Source organism: Puntigrus tetrazona, chromosome 16, assembly GCF_018831695.1.
Source record: "Puntigrus tetrazona isolate hp1 chromosome 16, ASM1883169v1, whole genome shotgun sequence".
Classification (NCBI taxonomy): domain Eukaryota; kingdom Metazoa; phylum Chordata; class Actinopteri; order Cypriniformes; family Cyprinidae; genus Puntigrus; species Puntigrus tetrazona.
This window is the reverse complement of record NC_056714.1, coordinates 17,170,362-17,191,970: the sequence shown is the minus strand read 5'-3', so window position 1 is coordinate 17,191,970 and position 21,609 is coordinate 17,170,362. Positions and strand designations below refer to the sequence as shown.

General features: G+C 37.2%; 2 protein-coding genes across 2 annotated transcripts in view; both read left to right on the top strand.

The window, feature by feature from the left end:
• The window catches only part of si:dkey-12j5.1 (probable assembly chaperone of rpl4), a 79,287-nt gene extending 77,799 nt beyond the window's left edge, over positions 1-1,488 (top strand). Inside the window, 1 exon segment of the mRNA XM_043261805.1 lies at positions 936-1,488. Within this exon segment, the coding sequence (XP_043117740.1) occupies positions 936-1,124 (189 nt within the window). The 3' untranslated portion in view covers positions 1,125-1,488.
• A 5,298-nt stretch (positions 1,489-6,786) lies between these two features.
• On the top strand, positions 6,787-18,063 carry LOC122360848 (GTPase IMAP family member 8). The gene is given in 11 exon segments (XM_043261696.1): positions 6,787-7,086; positions 7,230-7,364; positions 7,367-7,790; positions 7,792-7,956; positions 8,965-9,208; positions 9,211-9,384; positions 9,387-9,444; positions 9,447-9,641; positions 11,523-11,846; positions 11,849-12,287; positions 17,991-18,063. Coding segments are annotated over 11 exon segments (2,259 nt in total). The 5' UTR covers positions 6,787-7,058.
• The last annotated feature ends 3,546 nt before the right edge of the window (positions 18,064-21,609 follow it).

Below are 21,609 nucleotides of genomic sequence, written 5' to 3'. Positions count from 1 at the left end.
GGGGCTCGACCATGCGGTGAAGGGATGAGTTGGGCTCTGGATCTGGAGTGGGGCTGGTGTCGTTGTCCTCAGGCGCAACCATCATGGTTGATTTGCAGGACACCAGCACCCACTCGACGTACGCGGCGAGGCTCTCTCGAGGACCGCTCCCGATCAGCTGCGCTTGGCTGGAGGTGTTAAGTCCGCGGAAATAGAGTTCGAGCAGAGAGCAGTCCGGGTAGCGAGAGTCGTTGGCCAGTTCGAGGAATAGTTCTGTATAGTCCTCGAGAGAGCAATCCCCCTGCTCCAGCAGGCGGATGAGGAAGTTTGGGTCTTTAAACTGGGCAAACATGGCAAACAAAAACAAAAAAAAAAAGGGGGAAAATACGCCGCTATTTACTTCTTTATATGGTCCGAGCGTTCTGTCACGGTTGCGCTTTCGCGGGACGGATGACACGAGGCTTAGAATAAACTTAAATGGATTTAATCTCAAAAGGCAAAATAAAGATACAAAACGGCAGGCAGGTAGAACAGGCAGGCAGGATAAACACACGTAAAGACATCAGGTAAGGACCTCGACGCTCGGACAAACAGAACTCAAAACACAAGACTTAAATACACGGGGTAATAGACGAGACACAGCTGATGACAATAACATAATTAACACAGAGGGAAGGCAGGGCACAGGGAGCACATGGCACGAAACGAAAACATAAACAAAGTCCGGAGAACGTGACACCTTGAAAGATGGAGAAAAGAGGAGTTAGATAAAAGAGAAATATATAGGAGAAGAGAGTTTTGATTTAGTAGCGACTTGTTCACACTGCAAAACAAGCCAAGCCTGGAGTCAAAGCTGAGATTTCTCTTTACTCCCTGAACAAACACTGCCACTATTCCTCTGATAATAATCATAAGATCTGTTCTTTTTTTCCTCACTCTCTTTCTCTGATCTGTAGCTGTATGTGAAGCTGCGCTGTGAGGACTCACCCATGTTTGAGCATACGGAGCAGCTGTTAGCAGAGCTGGGTGGTGAAGAGCATGGGGCTGATGATGATGATGATGATGAAGCCGGACCATCTGTAGACAACATTGACGATGATTTTATTCAAAGCAGCGATGAAGATGACGATGCCATGGATCACTGACTCAACGTTTTTCACTTGCTTATTCTAATCGTCATCCGTGGACTCGTCCAATCAGAATATTAAACTGAAAGCAGATGGCTGATCTTCACAGTCTCTCTACCAGTCACTTTTCTTTTCCCCTTCTATTCCAGTTTGATATGTCTGACTGGGATGTATTTTCTGTTTGCTTAGTTTTTTTTTGCATGCTGAGACTACAAACCATCAGGACATCTGTCACACTGATCTGGACACTGATCAAGATGCTGTTTCATAATAACTTTAATAACAGTTTTATAAATGTTACAAAGCACAAAAAGTATCATAATAAAAACAAAAAATCCAATAAAGGCATTTCTAATACCATTAAAAATATATATCCATAAAACATGCTTAATGTTTTTATTTTTTCAGATTATGTTTTGTTTTAGCGTATGAGAAATGCATTGGAACTGAAGTATTTTAAAAACAAACAACTAAATGCCAATACAAATGTTTATGTCTCTCTGAAATGGTGATGATGATGATAATGGTGTGAAAACATCGTCTCATTCTGACTTCATTATGACTTTAGCTCTTTTGTAATCGTAATCAGTCATAATCCGAATCTGTGCAATGAACCCACTAGCTGGAAGAAATTTCTTCTCAACATAGTTTTGTGTTTGTTTATGTCATTCCCTTAATGATGAACTTAAGGATCATTTTGGTTATGGATTTGCAAAAATAGTTTTGTTTATCTTGATGCAGACCCTAGAAATGTATCATTATAATGCCACCATCATAATACAGTACATTATGACAATGAGCCTTGATGTTTGTTTGTTTTGTACTTTCCGATGGTCTCCGCTCTGTCCTCCAGCTTTCACAGAGAACCGTTTTTATGGACTGCTTCAGTTTTTCCCATCAAATATTTCAGAGACACTAGAGCAAGCCTCCTGAGTTCAAACGAGACATTTGGTTTCATTTGTGAATCCTAAGCAAATCTCATAATCCGATCGCACGAGGCCTGCCGGTTCCCAGCCCTAATGAAGATTCTCAAGTTTTAATTAAGCTCATGGACTTTTTAGCTTCTCAGAGATGGAGAGTCTGGATGAAATATAGTCATATTTTGACTAAGCAATTTTTCCTTTTTTGCAACAAATTTTCTTCTGCCCATAAAACCAGTATAACCTCTTTTATACGTTTTGGGCCTGTAGGATTCTTTTTTTTTTTTTTTGTTTTTTTACTCCTTCCAAGAATGCAATATATTTGATCGAGAACAGTCAAAACGGTAATATTGTGAAATATTATTACAATAAAAAAAAAAACGATTTGAATATATTTCCTGACACATTCTGTGGTTACTTTACAGCAAGGCCTTAGGTACTGTGAACACCTTAATTTGCTCAAAACGAGGCCTCTGACAGACATTTTACACAGACAGAGCATGTTTTATTAATTCACTGGTAACAGCGACAAGAAGGGAAATGACAGAAAGCAGAACACAAATGTATGAATGAGAAACATTTATGCTAAAGCATGTCAAGGTTGAGACACCGTATGTGTACTGATAATTCAGTGATATGTTTAATAATTCCTGAAAGAAAAATGAGTGTGCTGGCTGCTAAAATAGATGAAGCCTCCTTTATACTTTGTTCTTCACAGTCAAGGCCGTTCATGGGAAGCTCCCTTACAGAAAGTCACAAGAAAACAGCAGCCAAATGGGAGATCGATGACAAATTGGTCACCTGAATAGCAGGTCTAACTCACAGAGAAGTCGTGAGTGTCTGTACTTGTCAGGTCAGTCTCAGTGATACATTTAGAGCCAGCTTTTCTCCTGAGGGTCAAGATTACGCCTTGTACTGGTCTGATTTCAATTATAAAGGCTAGTCATCCATTTACCCTCAGGATTTGGCAATACAAAGCTTAAATGTCAAAAGGCTTGTCACTTTTTGATCACGAGGCTGTATGTAATGAAAATGGAACATGGTTGAATCAGACAAAACCAGCTGCCGTTGACGCCTTTATATTCGGTTGTCATCACTAAACAAATTAATTCTCACTTACCAGCAGCTTTCCTGTCAATTTTATGTTTTTTGAGAGAAATTTGATGGCATGCTGTGCCTTATGGGTAATATGCTCCCACGAGTTCTCTTGCTTTGTTGACTCGTCCCTCATCCATGAAGGGTCGATTTTACACTTGGGCTTTTAGAATAATGGAAAGGCACTTAAGATGGCAACACGCTTTCCACCGGGGAGAAAGCAGCATGAGGAAGAACATCGAGAACATGTTAAATTGCGTTATGAAATAGGGCTGTGGAGTAAAAGTGTCAAGGGCAAGACTGCTATTAAAATCATCTAAGCTAAGGTTTAATATCTGTTAGCCTCATTTTGAGGTAGGAGTTTTCTGTCTGGACAGAAGTGTACTGTAATGTTGTTTCTTTCACAAATGCGGTGCACTTTGGTGTCCTATGACTTTTCTAAAAGCAGTAGAAACACAAACACCATGCTTTTATTTTCTGACCTGTTACTGTAGATGTGTTTCATAATGTACTGTATTATAACATAACTTTTACTTGGCATGAAAAGTAGCTTGTTTTAGACATCGTAAAAAATAGCTGAGCCAAGTTCTATGACGTGGGACAGGCCAAAACCTCTATCAAACAAAAATTAGAACCAATCTAAACGTATCAGTAGCTATGAACCAACATTTAGCTACTACTGACTATTTTGGGCTATGTTTATAGTTTTCATAAATCTCACATTTTGGCAATAAGGTTTGCTAACATGAAGTACATGAATATAACAGATTATACTTAATTTGGGTTGATAGCCATCTGAAGGTTTATGAAGGTCCTGTTTCAAATATAAATGATAAAATTAAATATAATATTTGGACAATGTTGGTAACAAGCCATTTTGGTGATCCTTCTGTTGACTTGTTTTTTAGTTTTTTCTCCAGTGGGGTAAAACAAATAAAATCTAAAACCTTCTTATGTTCCACAGAATAAAGTAATTTCATAGAGCTTTGAAACAATATCAGGACCCCTTTTAGCACCATTTGTTAAAAAGAGAGAAAAAAACGGCCTATTTTGTATCATATTCATGGAAAGTGCCATTTGTGGTTTTCCTGTTACTTCTTCACCATCGCTGTATGGCCGCTGGGTTATATGGAGGATTGAGTAGAAAGGCTGAAGCACATTAATAACAACCTCAATGACTAATGAGAGCTCGGCTGGAATAGGAGATATTTTTGGTTTTGTGTCAGAAACTCCTCTATGGCATACTGTATGGGTTTACTGGCGGTACAGCCTAATACGCTAATTACCGTTTTTTCCCTGGAACTAAATGAACATGGAGCTCATTTGTTATAAGCTGAACTGCATTAAAGTACAAAAGTACTCTATAAAGCACCTCTAAAACTCAATTATATACTGTACAGGTAATTAGTGTTTTTGCTAAGAGGAACGGAGCTTGTGTAGATAAGGCGTTACTGTATAGACCTTCAATATTTTCTTCTTAGTGATGTCTTCTATGTTAAGTTAAAGCAGTCGATGTTGCCATCAGTTTTAATTGCAGACGTGCTCTATCAGAAACAGTATCAGCTTCGTCTTAGCTCCTGGAAGGCATGGGAATGGGATTGTAGAGAGAAAGCAAAAATCTAATTATTCAGTCAAATCAAAGTACTCCTATTAAGCAGAAATTGTTCAGAGAGATTCTTTGTTTTGTTACGAACAGATAATCACTCTTCACTCCACAATCAAATTATGCTACTGTTGTTTATTCATTGCCTCAAGTTTTTAATTTAAAACTGCTTTTGTTTTCAAGAGAACGGGCTTTTGTTTATTGCTGGGAGTCCAAATATTGATGGTGAGTTTAGATCGGTTCTTCTTCAGTTCAATTTAGCAAGCCGAAGGCTTCTCTAAGAAGTCAAATAAGTGATTTTGGGGCTCACGGCGTGCCAGAACCTCTTCAAACTAAAGCGACTAAGTAAGTGGATACAGATTAAACACAGCTGAATTTCAAGTGCCTGTCAACAGTCTCTCTCCCAAATAATCTGCCTCATCTCTTTGAAGAATTCACATTCAACCATGTGGAAAATAATCTTAGAGCAGAGAGATCCTGGCACAGATTAGCCCTCTGGCATATTGGAATTCTAAACACGCTGAATGGAAGAGAAGCCACGCTTTGGAAAGGTTTTCAAGGCAGTTTGTCCTCAGATAAGTCTAGATAGAGGGATTGTGGAAGTATAATCCGAGCACCATCATGAGCCCTCCTAACATTCTCCTTATCAGACTCGGGCTGCGCACTCCACGGAGGCTTTATTTCCTTACAGAATGAGAGAGAAACAAGTGTGACCAACATCACCGGATGGCACAGGTTCCAGCCGAGCAGAACTTTCCAATTACCTGATACATGGGCATATAAACAGAGAGTTAGCTCTGTTTAAGCGGCAAGTTCCTTAGAGATAAAGACAGATTCTAATCTCTGTTATTGTGTTCTTAACCTTCACTTTTCATGTTTTACTAGCAGTAATCCTCCACTGAGAGATGCCGATAACAGTGATAATGATGTACAAGCTAAATGCAACTTTAATGGCTTGCACTGACTGAAAAACAAAGGCTCAGATCTTCTGTTTCAAACTAAACATTGGTCCTGTGTGGCTGAGGTGCAGAAGTGCTAATTAGATTTATAGACTGAAGGGGACCTCTGAGAGCGTATGAATCATCTGTAATTTGATAGAAAATGTGATAAGACTCTGCACAAACATCATATTTGAATAAAAAGGTTCCACAAAAAAAAAAAACACTAGCAAAACGATAGTGTTTTGAAAGCTTTTTAAAGCCATTTTTATCCAGAACGCTGTCAAGGATTCAGTGTACAGTTCCTTTCCACATAATTCTCTCTCTCTTTCTTTCTTTCACTCAAGGTCTGTCTTTTCAAGGTTATAAGCAATTTCTGCATTCCCCTCTAGTTCTGTGAAATCTGATATGGCCGTATCTGTCCCTGACCGATCTCAAGCGTCTGCGTTGTACATCAAAACAAGACAAGCACTCACTGACACTGTCCATGAGTCATCGCTCTCACAACCTCTCTGCCCATTTCTCCTATTCTCTTTTCGGTCTAACGTATATATTCATCTTATGTGATCTATGTCAAGGAAAGTGTGAAACTCATTTTTTTGTTTGAGCGTCAAGAGTGTAACTGTGCAGACATTCCCTGCAATATGAGCATCACACATTTAAACATAGAATATATATAGACAGAATTTTTGAAGAAATTGTACATTCATTACAGCATTGCATAAATGAATACATGTAAAAGAAACTTTATAATGTAAAATGTAAGCTACAATGCATTTTGATTTTCTTCTAATAGTCGCACTCAAAAAAGTGACTATTTCCAGATCACTAATCAAATATATAGTTCACTCATCACGTACAGCTGTGGTCATTATGACAGATTCATTACAATATCCAGGATGGATATGTACGAGCGGCTCTTAATGGATCTATCCATTTTAATTGGTAAATGTAATGGAAATGAGCCCTTTCTTATAAGACTTCATAAAAGTCTTGAGTCGCTTGTTCAGCCTGACTAACCAGTTTTGCTCATATTTGTTGTGCACACAAGAATAATATTCTTCATTTCACTGTCAGCGCTCCAGTGGTGATGAGAACAAAGGTAAAACCTTTTTCCTTTTTCACCTCACTTATTCATTCTTCCACAGATAGCTAATGGCTTCTAAAAGCTTGTTGAAAAGCTCTGTAAATGTATGGGGTGGTAATCTTGTCATTTTAAAAGCATCATCCATTAGCTTGATCTTGGTGCCACAAAAACACATTAATACAAAGTTGAAGACAGAAGTCATTTTATTAACCTTCTCCTATCATTTAAATGGTGTGGTAACTAATTCACAGTGAAAGTGACATTATTTCTAAATATTTTAGGCAGGGTTATGAATAAGAGAGTGCAGCGATGGCTACTTGTGAGGCAAGTGAATTTGGTAAGTTACCTGACTATCTCATTTTGATTCTGATTTTCGTGTTTAAGCTTAAGTCTAAGTACAATACATTTCTTGATGTATAGACAGCAGGGAACAAGAAATCATGTTTTTGATATTAGGAATGCATTGTCTCTTATTGGCAGGAGTCCCGTTTCTCTTTGATTTGAGGATTGTGTTACTGGGAAACAGAGCAGCAGGGAAAACCTCTTTGGCAAACCTAATAACAGGTCACGCAGAGCCTCATCTAAGAAGAACGGCCCAGTGTGTGAAGATGCATGGAGATTTGCCGGAAGGCAGGTCACTGTAGTTGATACGCCGGGCTGGTGGAAGAACTACCTTGTCAAAGAAACCCTGAATTTCAAAAACAAGAGATTGTGCTTAGCGTAGCTCATTTGTCCTCCTGGGCCCCATGCCGTTCTGCTGATCCTACGTGTCGATTCTTTATTCAAAGAAAAGCACAGGAGGTCGGTGCAGGAACACCTTGAACTTTTGAGCGAGAGAGTCTGGAACCACACTATAGTTGTGTTCACGTATAGAGACCAGCTACAGGAGCGAACTTTAGGAAAGTACATTGGAAGTGAAGGAGAGTCTCTTCTGCTCTGGCTAGTGGAGAAATGTGGACGTAGATATCACGTTCTTAATACCGAGAGAGCCACCGGTACGCAGCTGGCGGGGTTAATGGACAAAATAGACACGGTTGTCGGGAAATGGTGGCTGTCATTTTGAAACGGACAGAAAATGGATGCATATGGTGGAAGGAATGATGACGAAGAGATACATGAGAGCAAACCAGAAAAGAAAGATGGTGCAAGAACAATGGGAGGCTCCACTTGTAAGACAAGGTAAGAACCAGGGATTAGATTCATAAACGTTTTTTTCAAGAAGGTTAAATTCTGAAAAGGTCTTTAATGGTTAGTTCACCCAAAAATCTCAACATTAGCCCATGATTTAGTCACCCTCAAGCCATCCATTCAATTGAAATTATGTTGACAATATTAAGCCTACACTATCCCTTTAATAACAATATACTGAATACGTACAGGACAGTTAGCCAGAGATTATGGTTTATAAAGTTCTAAATATGGATATTCTTGTTTACACAAAAACATTGATTGACTTTAGAAGGTCTTTATTAATCGCCCTTGAGCCATGTGGGAATACTTTTTATGATGGATTTATGCACTTCATTTTGCTGCATTTTAAAGCCTGGAAGAGCCAGGGCATTTTTTAATATAACCCCAATTGTATTTGTATGAGGATGGCTTGAGGGTGTGTAAATCATTTGGTAGTTTTGGGTTAAATATCCCTTTACAAATGTTTCTAAGTGGAGTTTCTGAAAGACATTTTTTATGAGATAAAGTTGGAGGTTATCCAAACTTTAAAAGATTATTCACAAAGATATTTAAGAACATTCTTTTCAGGAATTACATTTTTTTGGGGGGGAATGCTACAAGTTCTTGACTTCACTGTCAAGAAGCAAGTAAATATTAAAAGTAAATTTTTTCTAATGTTTTGTTAATCTGGCCCTAGATAACCCATTTTTTAAAGGGATACTTTAATCAAAAACTACCATTCTCATTATTATTTCCTCTTGTTGTCCCCATGCAGCACAAAAGGAGACATTCTGGCTCCTTTTTCCAATTTCATGAAAAAGTCGAATGATTCAAATTAGCAATCAGTTTTTCTCTTCTTTAACCTTCATATCAGATATAATGAATTACAAAAACCATAGATATCATTACCTTTAGTTCTCACTTCTCTTAGTGACATTTTTTTTCATTTTGGATTGACTTGAGGGCGAATGAATGAATTTGAATGAATCTCAGTTTAGATCTTGTATTTACCAGGTCTCAAACATGTCCACATTCCTAAGATGAGGATGGTAATATTAGGTTTGAAGGTCTGGGAAGAGTTGGCTGGAAACACCATTTTGAGTGTGGCGACATTCATCTCAAAGAGTACCTCCGCGCCTGTGAGAAGACAAGGCGAGGTGGATGGAAGGCATGTGACTATAGTGGACACTCCAGGCTGGTGGAAGTCTCTGCCAGCAGCTGACACTCCTGAACTGGATAAAGAAGAGATTTTCCTCAGCATGTCTCTCTGTCCGCCAGGACCACACGCGTGTTTCTGCTGACTCTGCGTGTAGATGTGTCATTCACAGCAGCAGAGAAGACATCAGTGGAGCAGCACATGGAGCTTCTGGGCGAGAGAGTCTGGGCTTACACCATAGTGCTTTTCACCCATGGAGACTGTCTGGGGGACGTGACTGCTGAAGAGTTGATTGAGAGCGAGCGAAGGAGGCTCTGCAGTGGCTGGTCGAGAAATGTGGGAACAGATATCATGTCCTCAACAATGAGAACTGAATGATTGCAGTCAGGTCACAAACCTGCTGGAGAAAATAGAGAAGATGGTGGCACAAAATAAGGGCCATTATTATGAAATTGACCTCAAGACACTGAAGGAGGTGAAGCAGAAAAGGAAAGCAGTGGAAAAGAAAGCAAAGGCAAGAGCAAAGAAACAAAAACAGATGAGGGTGATGGACAATACATTGAAGGGTAAGATACTGGTTTTACACATTTACACAAGTTTGAAACTATTTAAAATAAAGTGCCCCTATTATGGATATATAGTGTATAAAGTTATTTTCTCAAAAGAAAAATCGACTCTAAATCATTAAAATGAACAGTTTTTAAAATGAGTCTCAAGTCGCTTAATTTTGACGTCAAAATTAAACATTAGCATATTGCCCGCCCTCTTGATGGACTTTTCGCATTTGTCTGAATGAAAATGCAGATTCATTCTTTGCCACTAGGTGCTTACAAAAGCTCACAAACACTGCTTCAATGAAATCTACCAAACACCGGAGGGGTTCGGAAAAATGAATCATTGAACAAATGGTTTGGGAGTCATGAAACAAATAAGATAAAAATAAATGCATATTATAAGCATATTAACGTGTTATTGACCTTGAATGCATGTCATCCTGTTGTTGGGGACTCAAAACCAAAATGTGAACCTTTCATAACCCATAATTCCATAATGTGATGTTTATGAGTAAAATGTGATGTCCACTTAGAATGCACAGATGAATCACTCACAATTTAGACTGTATTTTTTATCCAACGTCATTCCACATTATCTACTTGCTAACAAATGGGTGTCTTTTTTAATTGGTACTTTTGATATTATTAAATGCATCTAGTAAAATTACAATAAAGACAAAAGTAAAAATGTAGGTTAAAATCCATTATTCACACGTTTACTGCATAAACAAGTTGAAATGATGTTTCCGCTGCATTTATAAAAATTAATCTATATACACATCTACATGAACTCTACTGATAGTACAAAGTCAGCATCTTACAACTAAAAAGGAACAAGAGCAGATCAGTAAAAAAGACAAAGAGATGCAGAGGAAGATAAGAGCTGCTCTTGTTGAAAGTACTTCAATACATACAACATTGTGGTGATGGAGGAATACAGAGTTCAAATTGCAAATTGAGTTTATTCTTTTGTGGCTTTCTATGGTCTCAGTTTGTCTTTGAAAAACAATTTTGAAGAGAAAGTTTTGGCGTCCACAGTGTCTGCTAAGAGTTCAGTGTGCATCACAAAAACACTGTGTCATTCAAGCTGCATTATTTATTATGAGTTCAGTCTGAGTGCTTGTCTGTGTGCCTTGAGGTTTTGAGAATGTGATATTTGATAATGAGCAATTGTAATGTATAATCCTATGCAATTTGATAATAGTAATGTAATGTAGTTTTGTTTGTTTGTAGTATTTGACATTCCAAACATATTCTTCAAGTCAACATTTGTTATCATAATAAAGTTCTAGAAAGGTTATAAATTATGGTTTCTATGGAAGCCAGTTCACTGAGAAGAAAGTTGCAGAAATTAATTATAGATCCGTAACATAAATTTGCAATAATATCACAATTACCATTTTTGTTTGTTATTTATATGTGTGTTTGTGGCAGAAACTGCTTCAGAGAAATCACAAACCAAGGGTTTTCAAAAGATTTTTAATTTGATGACAGAATTGAAAAGAACATAAGTAAGTTCATTGAGTGCATATCTCTCAATTTTGAACTCGTAATTGCAAGAAACTTTCCAAACTGAGATATAAAATTAGAACTGTGACTCAAAATGTGACTTGCAATTATCTTTTTTTTTTTCCCGAGGCGAAAAACAAATTTATGTAGCTTCTCGGTTTATTTGTAACAATCCAATTTTTTCATCTACTATTTATTTGACTCTTGTAATGAAGCGGGAGGAACAATGCGATTGGTAAACACTGTAAGTCAAGTTCAAACCCATATCAACCTGACAGAAGTAATGCTTGTCAGACCTGTTCATTTACAATATAATTTCGTTCCTATGAAGGTGGTGACTTATATTAAAAATCATTTACTAATCTCTCCCCCCCGTGTGTTTAGATTTTCGAAAGCATTTCTACGAATTTTGTCTTGTGCTGCTGGGTTATGGAGAATCTGGGAAGAGTTCAACAGGAAACACCATCATCGGCAAACAGGTGTTTGGGTCGAGAAGAACAGCCCGGTGTGTTCAGAGACACGGAGGAGGTCGGAGGACATCGGGTCAGCATCATAGACACCCTGGCTGGTGGAAACATCTGCCCATAGAACAAACCCCTGAACTAAATAAAGACCAAATCACGCAGAGTGCATCTCTATCCGATTCTGGACCAATCGTTTACATTTTGGTCCTTCGTGCCGACTGTTCTTTCAAAGAGCAGGAGCGGAAGCGATGGAGGATCATTTGAGGCTTTTGGGCTCCACGGTTTGGGATGACAGCGTAGTTCTGTTCACATTTGGGGACGTGCTCGGAGACAGAGCCATCGAGAAGCACATTGAATGCGAAGGAGAAGCTCTGCAGTGGCTTGTTGATAGATGCGGAAACAGGTATCATGTTTTTAATAACAAGGCCGAGGGTGAGAGCCATCAGGTCGCAGAGCTGCTGGAAAAGATACAAGAGTTGACTGCAGCAAACAGCGGGTGCAGTAACAAAGACATGCAGGTGCTGCGGGAGGTGACGGAGGGGAGGAAGGTGGAGGAAGACAGAGCAAACACCAGACTGAAGATGCAGGGACAAAGAGAGGAAGATGAATCCGATGATGTATTTGATGATGGCGTGAAGATGATGAAGTCATTTGGGACTCGAGAGCATGGAAGTGGACGACAGCTGTATGAGACGAAAAGTTGGGAAATCATTTTCAGAATTAGTGCTTTTGTTTTGTTTTCATGTAGAAATCTTTAATTATTTATTATTATTATTATATATGCTGTCAAATGATTAATTTATATATTCATTTAATTTATTCATTTATACATAACAAATATACACAGTACACACACATATATAATATAAACAAAACATTTATTTTGGATTCAATTAATAGTTTGACAGCACTAATATATATAGTGTTTTACTGTACTGTACATATACATACTTATATTCAGAAAATATTTGAATTAATGTTTTTCAGTTTTATTCAATATTTTATAGTATGCATAAAACTACCAAAAAATGGCAAAGGGATAGGAAGGGGGGAAATATGTGTGTGTGTATAGTAAAAATAATGCAGTGCATTATTTTTACATAATTTTTTTAAACACATTACTTTTGAAACATTATATGGTCATATTTATATTTTAAAAGACATTTTCCAAGCATGCAATATATATCTGAAATATGTAGAGGGCACTAGGCTCTATTTTTAAAACATAGAAATGTGGAAATGTCTGTGGAAATGTATTCCTCTGGAAATCTGCTGCCATATCTTTACTCTCATAACGCACAGACCCCTCAGCGACGAGAATATTAAAATTTGATACATTTGCACAACACATAGCTGTGGGCAAAGTGGCACACATTCAGGAGGAATATGCAAATGAGATGCCACAACACAATATTTCCAGGAAAAATAAACAAAAACAAACATGCAAACAAATAAATAAATGACAAACAACATCCAAGGGAAGAACGGCATTAGGAAGCAATGCTAATGCAAGTTACTGTTGCTAACAATGACACTGTAATGACTGTAAGACTCCGATGAAGTGAATGTGATTAGAGGAGGCAGGTTTCAGCACTTCTTTCACCCAGCGTCTTTGATACTCCTGTTCATCATTCACTGTTTTGAGGATGTTTGCCTTTCACTCATATTCATATGCAGTCATTGTGAGTTGTTTCCTTCTTTTGTCATCTCAACCTTTCAGTGTGGCTATTTTCACTCTGGGGTATTTTTTTTGCTCAAGGATTGTGAACTCTGGGTGATTCATCCTCAAACAACTCAGTCAATCATCATTTTTTTTGCTGGACCTTCAGATACTTTATTTTGTTGTATAGCCATTGAAATGAATAATACACTCTTATTTGATTGCTGTTCAGCAGATGTTGGTTTCTTTGAGGGGTTTTTAATCAATAAGAGCTGCATTTCTTTTGTATTTAAAAAGTTTTCACAGTTTGAACATTTAAAAAGGCATTTGGTTTATTGAGTTTGTTCACCTTCTCAAAAACTGTTCTAAAAATGAATATTCACAGATTAAACTGAACATATAGTACACAACTATGTACTATTGTTATAAAAGTATTATGGACCCATTTTATTTAGTTTTATTGTCAATATAAGCTACCATAATGTGGAACAGTATGAGAGTAAATAAATAAAACCAGAAATTTCCTTTTTGAGCAGACAATCCATTTAATTCACACCAAGAACAATAAGTTTGAGCACTTTTTGGACTCTCGGTGCCCTAATTCTCTTTCACTTGCAATGTATCTAATAAAACTAAAAGGACAGGTTACAGATATTATAGTAAAGGAGGAAAAGAGGTAACAAATGATGGCAAGGAAAAGTTTGAAAAATGAAGAAACTGAAAAGGGCAAAGCTGAGAAATGTCAGAGAAGAGGATGAAAGCTGTGAAAGGGGAACAAAGCGAGGTTACAGAATCAGACTGAATGAAGCCTCGACAGATGACAGAGTTGGTCTTGCAACACTGAGTTAGCCCTTCAAACTATATCCATTCTCTCTCTCTCTCTCTCTCTCTCTCTCACACACACACACACACACACACACGTGGTGTTTCAAGAAATTACACATGAATAATTCATGTTTTCAACTTTACTCAGGCCAACTAAGACTGTATAATTAATTGAGGCTTCTTTTACAGGGGACTGGAATTAGGGAGGGATTGACGTGAGAGGGCAGAGCATGTTTAATACCATAATCATGTAAAGCAGCACTAAGTGGTCATGAAATCTTTTAAAATTATTATTATTTCTGTGTCAAAGGCTTGGCATGGTCTTCCAGTTTAGCACTTGAGTGTACAGTATATTCATCTATCACTGGATAATATTTGGCCCACTGCTGACTTTGATATGTAGCTGGTAGATCACACTTCTCTGGCCGTTTATGCATTTTTAAAATTGTCAGTTTTTATATTCCGCCCGTCGCACGCTAATCATTTTTCAAATTATCGTGCCTAACTATTTACTCAATATTCACTTTGTTTCATGTCAGTGAATTGCAAATGTGCATGCTTAAAATATTCGGGCACGACAAGGGCATCTTCTCTGAATGTAAATGAAACTCATTGTGTCTATATCTGCTGAAATGTGCTAGCTTTAAATGACAAAACAAGCAGATCTTACTTGTTGATTTCTAATCAGTTTAAAGGAAGAGGTGACAATCTGCTGAAAATGTACTCACCCTCAGGGCATTCGAGATGTAAATAAGTTGGAGAAATTTGCCATTACATCACTTGCTCATTAATGGATCCCCTGAAGTGAATGGGTGCCGTCAGAATGATAAAAACTTTGTGGACTGAAGTTCATCGATTAACATCTAGCGAAGCAAAAAGCGGCTTGATTGTAATAAACAAATCTATCATTAAAAATGTTTTGAACAAAATTTTCGATGTGTGAGGACAACAGAGAATGAACATTTCCATTGGAGAAAGAATTCTGTATAGATTATAGACAGGTATTTTGTCTGAAAGCAACGTTTTAAAGTCAAAATGCCTTGATGGATTGGTTTCTCACAAACAAACAGCTTTTCACTTCACAAGACATTAATTGATGCACTGGAGTCATGTTCAACAGAGAAAAACATGTCTGCGTGGCCTCATGTGCATTGTATTACTCGTGTACTTATTCAGAACGTTGTGTTTCTGTATTGGAGAAACAGTTGTGCAAAGGAGACTTGTCAGCATAATAAATGTGGCTAAGTTATTGCTTCTGTGAACGAAAAGAATGGCTAGTGCTCCAATCACCAAGGGCTATTTAAAATAGCCTCTTAAAATGAGGTACTGTGGCCTTCTAAAAAAAAAATCAGATATGCTCTTCATCCCTTTTGAATATACATTTTCTTGGATTGATGGTTAGGGGATATGTTATGACAGTCTTAGAAGGCAAGAGACTTTATGAAAAAGGAGGTTGTTCTGCCATTCATCTTTTGAAAATAGAGTCATACGTTTCAGGAGAACTGAGTGATGTAATTTGTTATGTAATTATAGTTTTAAATGTTCACAATGATTTGACCTTGCCGTTAAAATGAAAATAATTCTACGTGGATCATTTCACTCACAGTAGAGGGAGTACTATTCCCTTACTATAGGTTCAATTGCATTAAAGCAATTCATAAGGGTTATTCCTGTGCTAAATACATGCATTAGGCAGCTTCTAGAAAGTGTTGCTGCAATCAAAGTTTGCCATTGTCTTTTTTTCTTTCGTCGAGAACAGCTTGAGAATGAAATCATTTCTACAGATACAAAGCACAGCTGTAATGCTTGACAAACCCTTTGTTTTGCATCGTTTGAACGCGCTTTAAAATATTCACGGTGCTAAAAATATTGCACCTGCTTTCCGTGACATTTCCACTGTCAGTGCGGCGCTGCTCTTGAATGGCTTACCTGTTGCCTGGCTCCTGGCTGGAACAAGTCTCTGCGTAATCCTGCAGTCAGCACTGTGAACTTTCTAGAACATTCTCAACGCAGAGATTCAGGAAATTGCTCAGCAAGTGTCAGGCTGCTCGAAAAGAGAACACTAATCCTGTAAAGACTTCCCTCAAAGCCGCACTTAAAAAGAGGCACCTGGCGGAAGGAAATGGGAGGAGAGCTGAGAAACACAAAGAAATAAGAGATTTTTAGCATTAGTCATGATGCTGGTATTAAGGACGTTTAGTGGGGTTTGGACCAAGACTTTTCTCGTCTCTCCTTGAAAATGGCAGCACAGAAAGCTGAATGACACAAAGGGGAAAAAAAATGTTTTTCTGTACATTGGCAAATAAGGACAAGTTACAATCAATACGTTTTAAAACTGCAAGCATGGCAACATTTTAGACACAGTATTGCAAGTTACGTTTTGATTTTTAATTTAATTTAAATACAAATATTATGTTAATTCTTAATGAATCTGCATTTTTAACAAATTAAATTATCGATTTAATCATCGATTCTGAAATTCTGGTTTTGTTACTGAATAAATCCATTCAAACAAATTTGTTGAGTGAATGATTTAATGACTCACTCAGAAAGTGTTGTTTTATTAATGAATGTGAAACAAATCAGTTGAGCGAATGATTCATAATACAGTGACTGCATCCAAAATGGCATATTTCCTGAGTGAGTTCTTCTTAATTACTTAACATCCATGAAAATATCATGAACGTGTGTAATAGTCTACTAATGTAGTTCAAACATCCATTTGTCATTTGTCAGTTTTTACGATATTTTGTTATCAACAAAGAGAATTTCCGTAAATCTTACTGCCTGATTTCATCCAACTGGCCTTTTACCAGTAAAATGGTGTTACATTATGATGTCAACGTTAAAAAAACTGTCGCTAAAGTTTTGGTGTATCGCACACAAAAAAATTCCATACATAATTTCACCTATTGCGCAAATTATAGGCTATGCTAGTAGCCTGTTTTTCAACATTTGAAATTTGTTTTTGTCATTATTAAATTGTAACATACAAAAAGTTTTTATGTTTTTGTAGTTTGTTATAGATATTTAGTTCTTCATCATCAGGCAATAGGCTATTCATAAGCAGGCGCAGTTGTAGCCCATTATTATAATTTTTTTCTGATTAGCTTTTATTAGATTGTATTGGATATAGGAATGTTAATTTTTTTTTCTCTCATAACCACTACATTTATTTGCATTAAAGCCCATTTTATTTTGGCAAAATGTGTTTCCAGACAAATTTGTGTGCCGTTTGAAGTATCGATATAGAAATTCTGCACTAAAGTTAAACGAAAACAATGTGTCGACACAAGAATTTTTTGCGATAAATAGCATTTCCGTCACCTATATTGGTAAAAACTTTTGAAGCACTAAATATTTTTTCACAGAAATTGAAAACCTGGCTATTGTCACGTGACATACTCATCAGTTGTCTGTTGGACGCTAACTTCAGAATCTCAAGATGTTTAGTTACTTTTTAGCTTGCTGTTTAATAAATACTCATATACTGAATTTGACAGACATTATAAATTCAGACATGCTACTTTTTTCGCATACCATGTCTTCTATATAGTTTTCTAGTATGCATATTGGTGACGTGTCTCTACCTGCATTTAAATCAAATTTGTAGAACAGTTTAAAGTTTAAAACGATTTTAAATCTAAGCTATTTTTTAATTTATGTTTTATTTGGTTTACAGTTTCATCTATTAATATGCATCCTATGCTGACATGTGAAAGAGGGTTGAGGCCAAATTTCAAAGCGTTTGGCAGAATTTTTGTCTAAATGAGCGAAACCTCAAAAGTTTCCCCTCCTCCCGGTGTACAAGGCTGTTTGTGCTCTGTGTTGCACTCTGAAACGAAACTGTGTCAAACATCGAAGCTCTGACAGGAGGATTTGCTCCATCTCTCCTCTCCACAGGAAAGCTCTTCTAAGTAACCAGCAGCAGCAGGTGAGGAGTGCAGGAGAGCTGATGCTCCAAGAACTTTACTGACAAGTCTTTGGTGTGACTCCAGCCCCCTAGAGAATCTCTGTCACAGATACACCTCGACAAAAACATGAAAATACCCCCACTGACTCTTTCATGCGTGTGAATGGTCAGTGGAGTTTTGAAACCAATTATATCAACCAGCCATCCATCACGAGCCAAGCTCCATATAGACAAAATGGACCCGTCTCTTTGCTATGTGTTAGATATCAAATTATAATGCAACTTATCAAAGACAGTTTAAAATACAGGCACATGCACCACCAAGAACCGTTTTAATGTGGCAGTGTTAAAACTGTAATGTTTCCTGCTCATTGGAGATTTGTTTTGTTGTGGCCATCTGCCTCTCTCTTTATAAGACATAAACACGCAATCCTCTGTGTATTTTTCATTTGTTTGGATGTAACAGCCTTTAAATTACATCAGGAACAAGTAGTGTGTTCAGCCTAGACAAGGTGTTCAAACTCAACACACACACCCTTCAGTGAAAATATGAGAAATATACGCAGATGAATGTTTTTGCTGTAAATTTTATATTCTGCTCCATCAGACGATGACAGTGGCTCTTCTCAAGAATGTGTCTTATTTATTTTATGCTCTCATTCCAAGCCAATGCATATTTGACGGAAATCGGAATCCAATGGCAAGCTGAAATTGACAGATACAATAAACATCTCTCACCTTTCACATTTTGTGACAGCATGAAATTGTATGCCTGCATCTCTCTATGACAGAATATGAAAATAAGACTTCACTATCATATTTTCTTTCTAGTAAACTCAATATTCTTTATGTAATGTGTTATTTACCATTCAACCAATAACCATGAGTGCATTACAGGACAATGACCGATCCTTCTAGGAATAATGTTGCCAGCGAGCACATCACAGTTCGCAGAACCCATAATTTAATCATTTTTTGTTGTCGCTTAAAGATCTGTCCGCACATATTTAGCTTCAGGCCCCACACAGCTCTGTTTTTTTTTTATCTCCACAGAGACCCAGACAACCTCCAATTAATCCAAATATTAGTGTTTAATTAGAACTGGGGGAAGAATGAATATTTTAAGGATTAAAGGATTACGACGCGTGTGTCATCACAACAACCGGATAACTAAATCGACAAAGTGCATTAGGCAGGCACTAGCTCTATCTCAAGGCAGAAACAGCATCAAAGAGTTAATTACCAAGCTAATCATGGCAGCTCCCAAAAGGATTAGAAAACCTAATCGTAAATCTTCCTTAAAATTAAAATCCAATACCTGCTAAATGAAAAGCGGAGAGAAAACTCTTCCTTTTTTGTTTAATTATTAACTTGAAACGTTAATATTCAGGATTATGTCTCTTATAGTCTACTGTGCGTCTGAATGCTTACATATTTCCAGTGTTATCCTGTCATAGACAAATAGTATTTTTTTCTGTCTGACTGTCTCATTATGTGATCTTCACATGTCTATCCCCTCTAATCAATGTAACACTAATGGTCACTCATCAGCTCAGAGTAAATATCAATTACTGCCAGCAGAGCTGAAAAAGAAGGAAATGAGTTGGTCCTGCAGGAGTGTCAGTAACCACCAAAACAATGTCAGCGCCTAAGCCTTGTACTGTCGCTGTACCCTCATTTATCCTATTTATATGTCACGTTGTTCTCTGATGGGAATTGAAAACATGTTAATTAACACAGACCGCTAATTTTATAGGTTGCCCAAAAGATATTGTAGTAAATGTTTTATTTGTTAACAACGGGCAAGAAGTGTTTATTTAAATAAGTGGAAGTGTTTCATTAAATAATTTGTTAAATTCTTTTTAAACAAAATAGCCTGAACTGCAAAAGTAATTATTTTCTGTGAAGTATATATTATTTAGTTGCCTTCAATATCCCTGTGCAAACAATAGAGACTATTCTGACTGATAAGGACTTTTTTTCATGCCAGTGCCTTTGAGAGTGGCTGTATTAGATTGTATTGTAGCGTCAAACATCCAATTCTGTGGTCATGTTATTGCTTTTCCTCTTTCAATTACTGTGTTAAATTTTAATGTGCTTGGTTATCACTATTGTTTGAACTGTCTTCATGGACGCTGATTGGTTTCTTAAGAGGTTGATAGGTTTCAATGTCCTCAGTGTCCTCGTGCCAAACCAAAGCTCTTAGGATTTGTTCTCATTTCAGATGCCATTATTTCTACACATCAGATGAAATCAGCAGTTATAAAAGCCTCTAAGTAATACTAATAACTGTGATTATAATATGTGATGTGAAATAGGGTAATGAATCAGTTACGCAGCTGAACGTTTAAAATATCTGTTTTACTCAATATCTGTCACTATCTCGTTCTCAGGCAGACCAGTGCAGAGCTTTTCATAAAAGATTTACTCAGCGTTGCTCTTTTAAACACACACATTAAAAGTCAATTTAATGGTATCCTCAAGGACCATTATTGGAATGAAGAGGTTGAATAAAGAGAAGCCTAATTAAAACCCTGTTTAAACTGGTGTTTGTGTAGCTCTGCAGTAATCGTCTGGCTCTTTGCTCAAAGGTATTGGCAATGCCTCTGAAAACATAAAAAGTAAAATGTTACATACAGAAATGCAATATGCACCCTTGAACTTACTTGTCCCAGCTGCTAACCCCGAGGAACCGTAAGAACTACTGTGCTGCTGTGTGAGTAACCATCATCGATTCCCAAAATGCACGGGAAGATGATTGTGTGTCCCTGCAGATGTTTTAAAGTGAGCAGAAGACTTGAATCATGCATATATATATTTGACAAACATTTATAATCAGTCTATTCGTCTGTATAAGACAACTGCATACAGAAGCGCATTCAGAAACAGGCTAATAGAGTTGTCAGTCTTATGGTTTGACACGTAATTAGTGTAGCATTCTGGACTCGATGAGGGCATTGCCAAGGACATATTTGTCATCCTCTTTTGCACCTGTGTGCAGCAGTTTCCAGATATTCAAGGGCTGTGTGTCTTACCTTTGGGGCTGAAAGGATTGTCCCTGAGTACCATTGAATTATTTCCTCAAATAGGAGCCTCTGAGATATTCTGAACACAAAATTATTAATTGCTGAAACAAAGCCAGCTGACTTGTACCTTTCTGAAGTGATTTTCAAGCATATCAATAAAACAAGCAAGCAAACAAACAAATCACAGTAAAACTACTTCAAAAGTGACATTTGCAAATCAAATAAATATGTTATATGTTTTTTTTGTGTGTGTCTATACTATACGGGGAGTTATGCATGCATGGATGCAGTCTTTATGTTGATGCAAATATTAAATATTCTAAAGCCGTCATAGCCTTTTTGTATTTCTTCATCAGTTAATGGGCAAGCTGAATACTTTCAGATCGAGAGTTCTGAGCATGTCTTAAAAATGAAAGCAATTCCCGCCTCAAGGCTGTCAACATCTTGCCTTTCTTCTTCCATCTGGAAACGTAGAAGAAGGACATATGTGTGTCAGGGGCAGAAAGAAGAGATAAAGTATTTAATTAGGGGAAAATACCATTTGCAAATTAATTAATTCTACCGGACTAAAATGATGAACTGG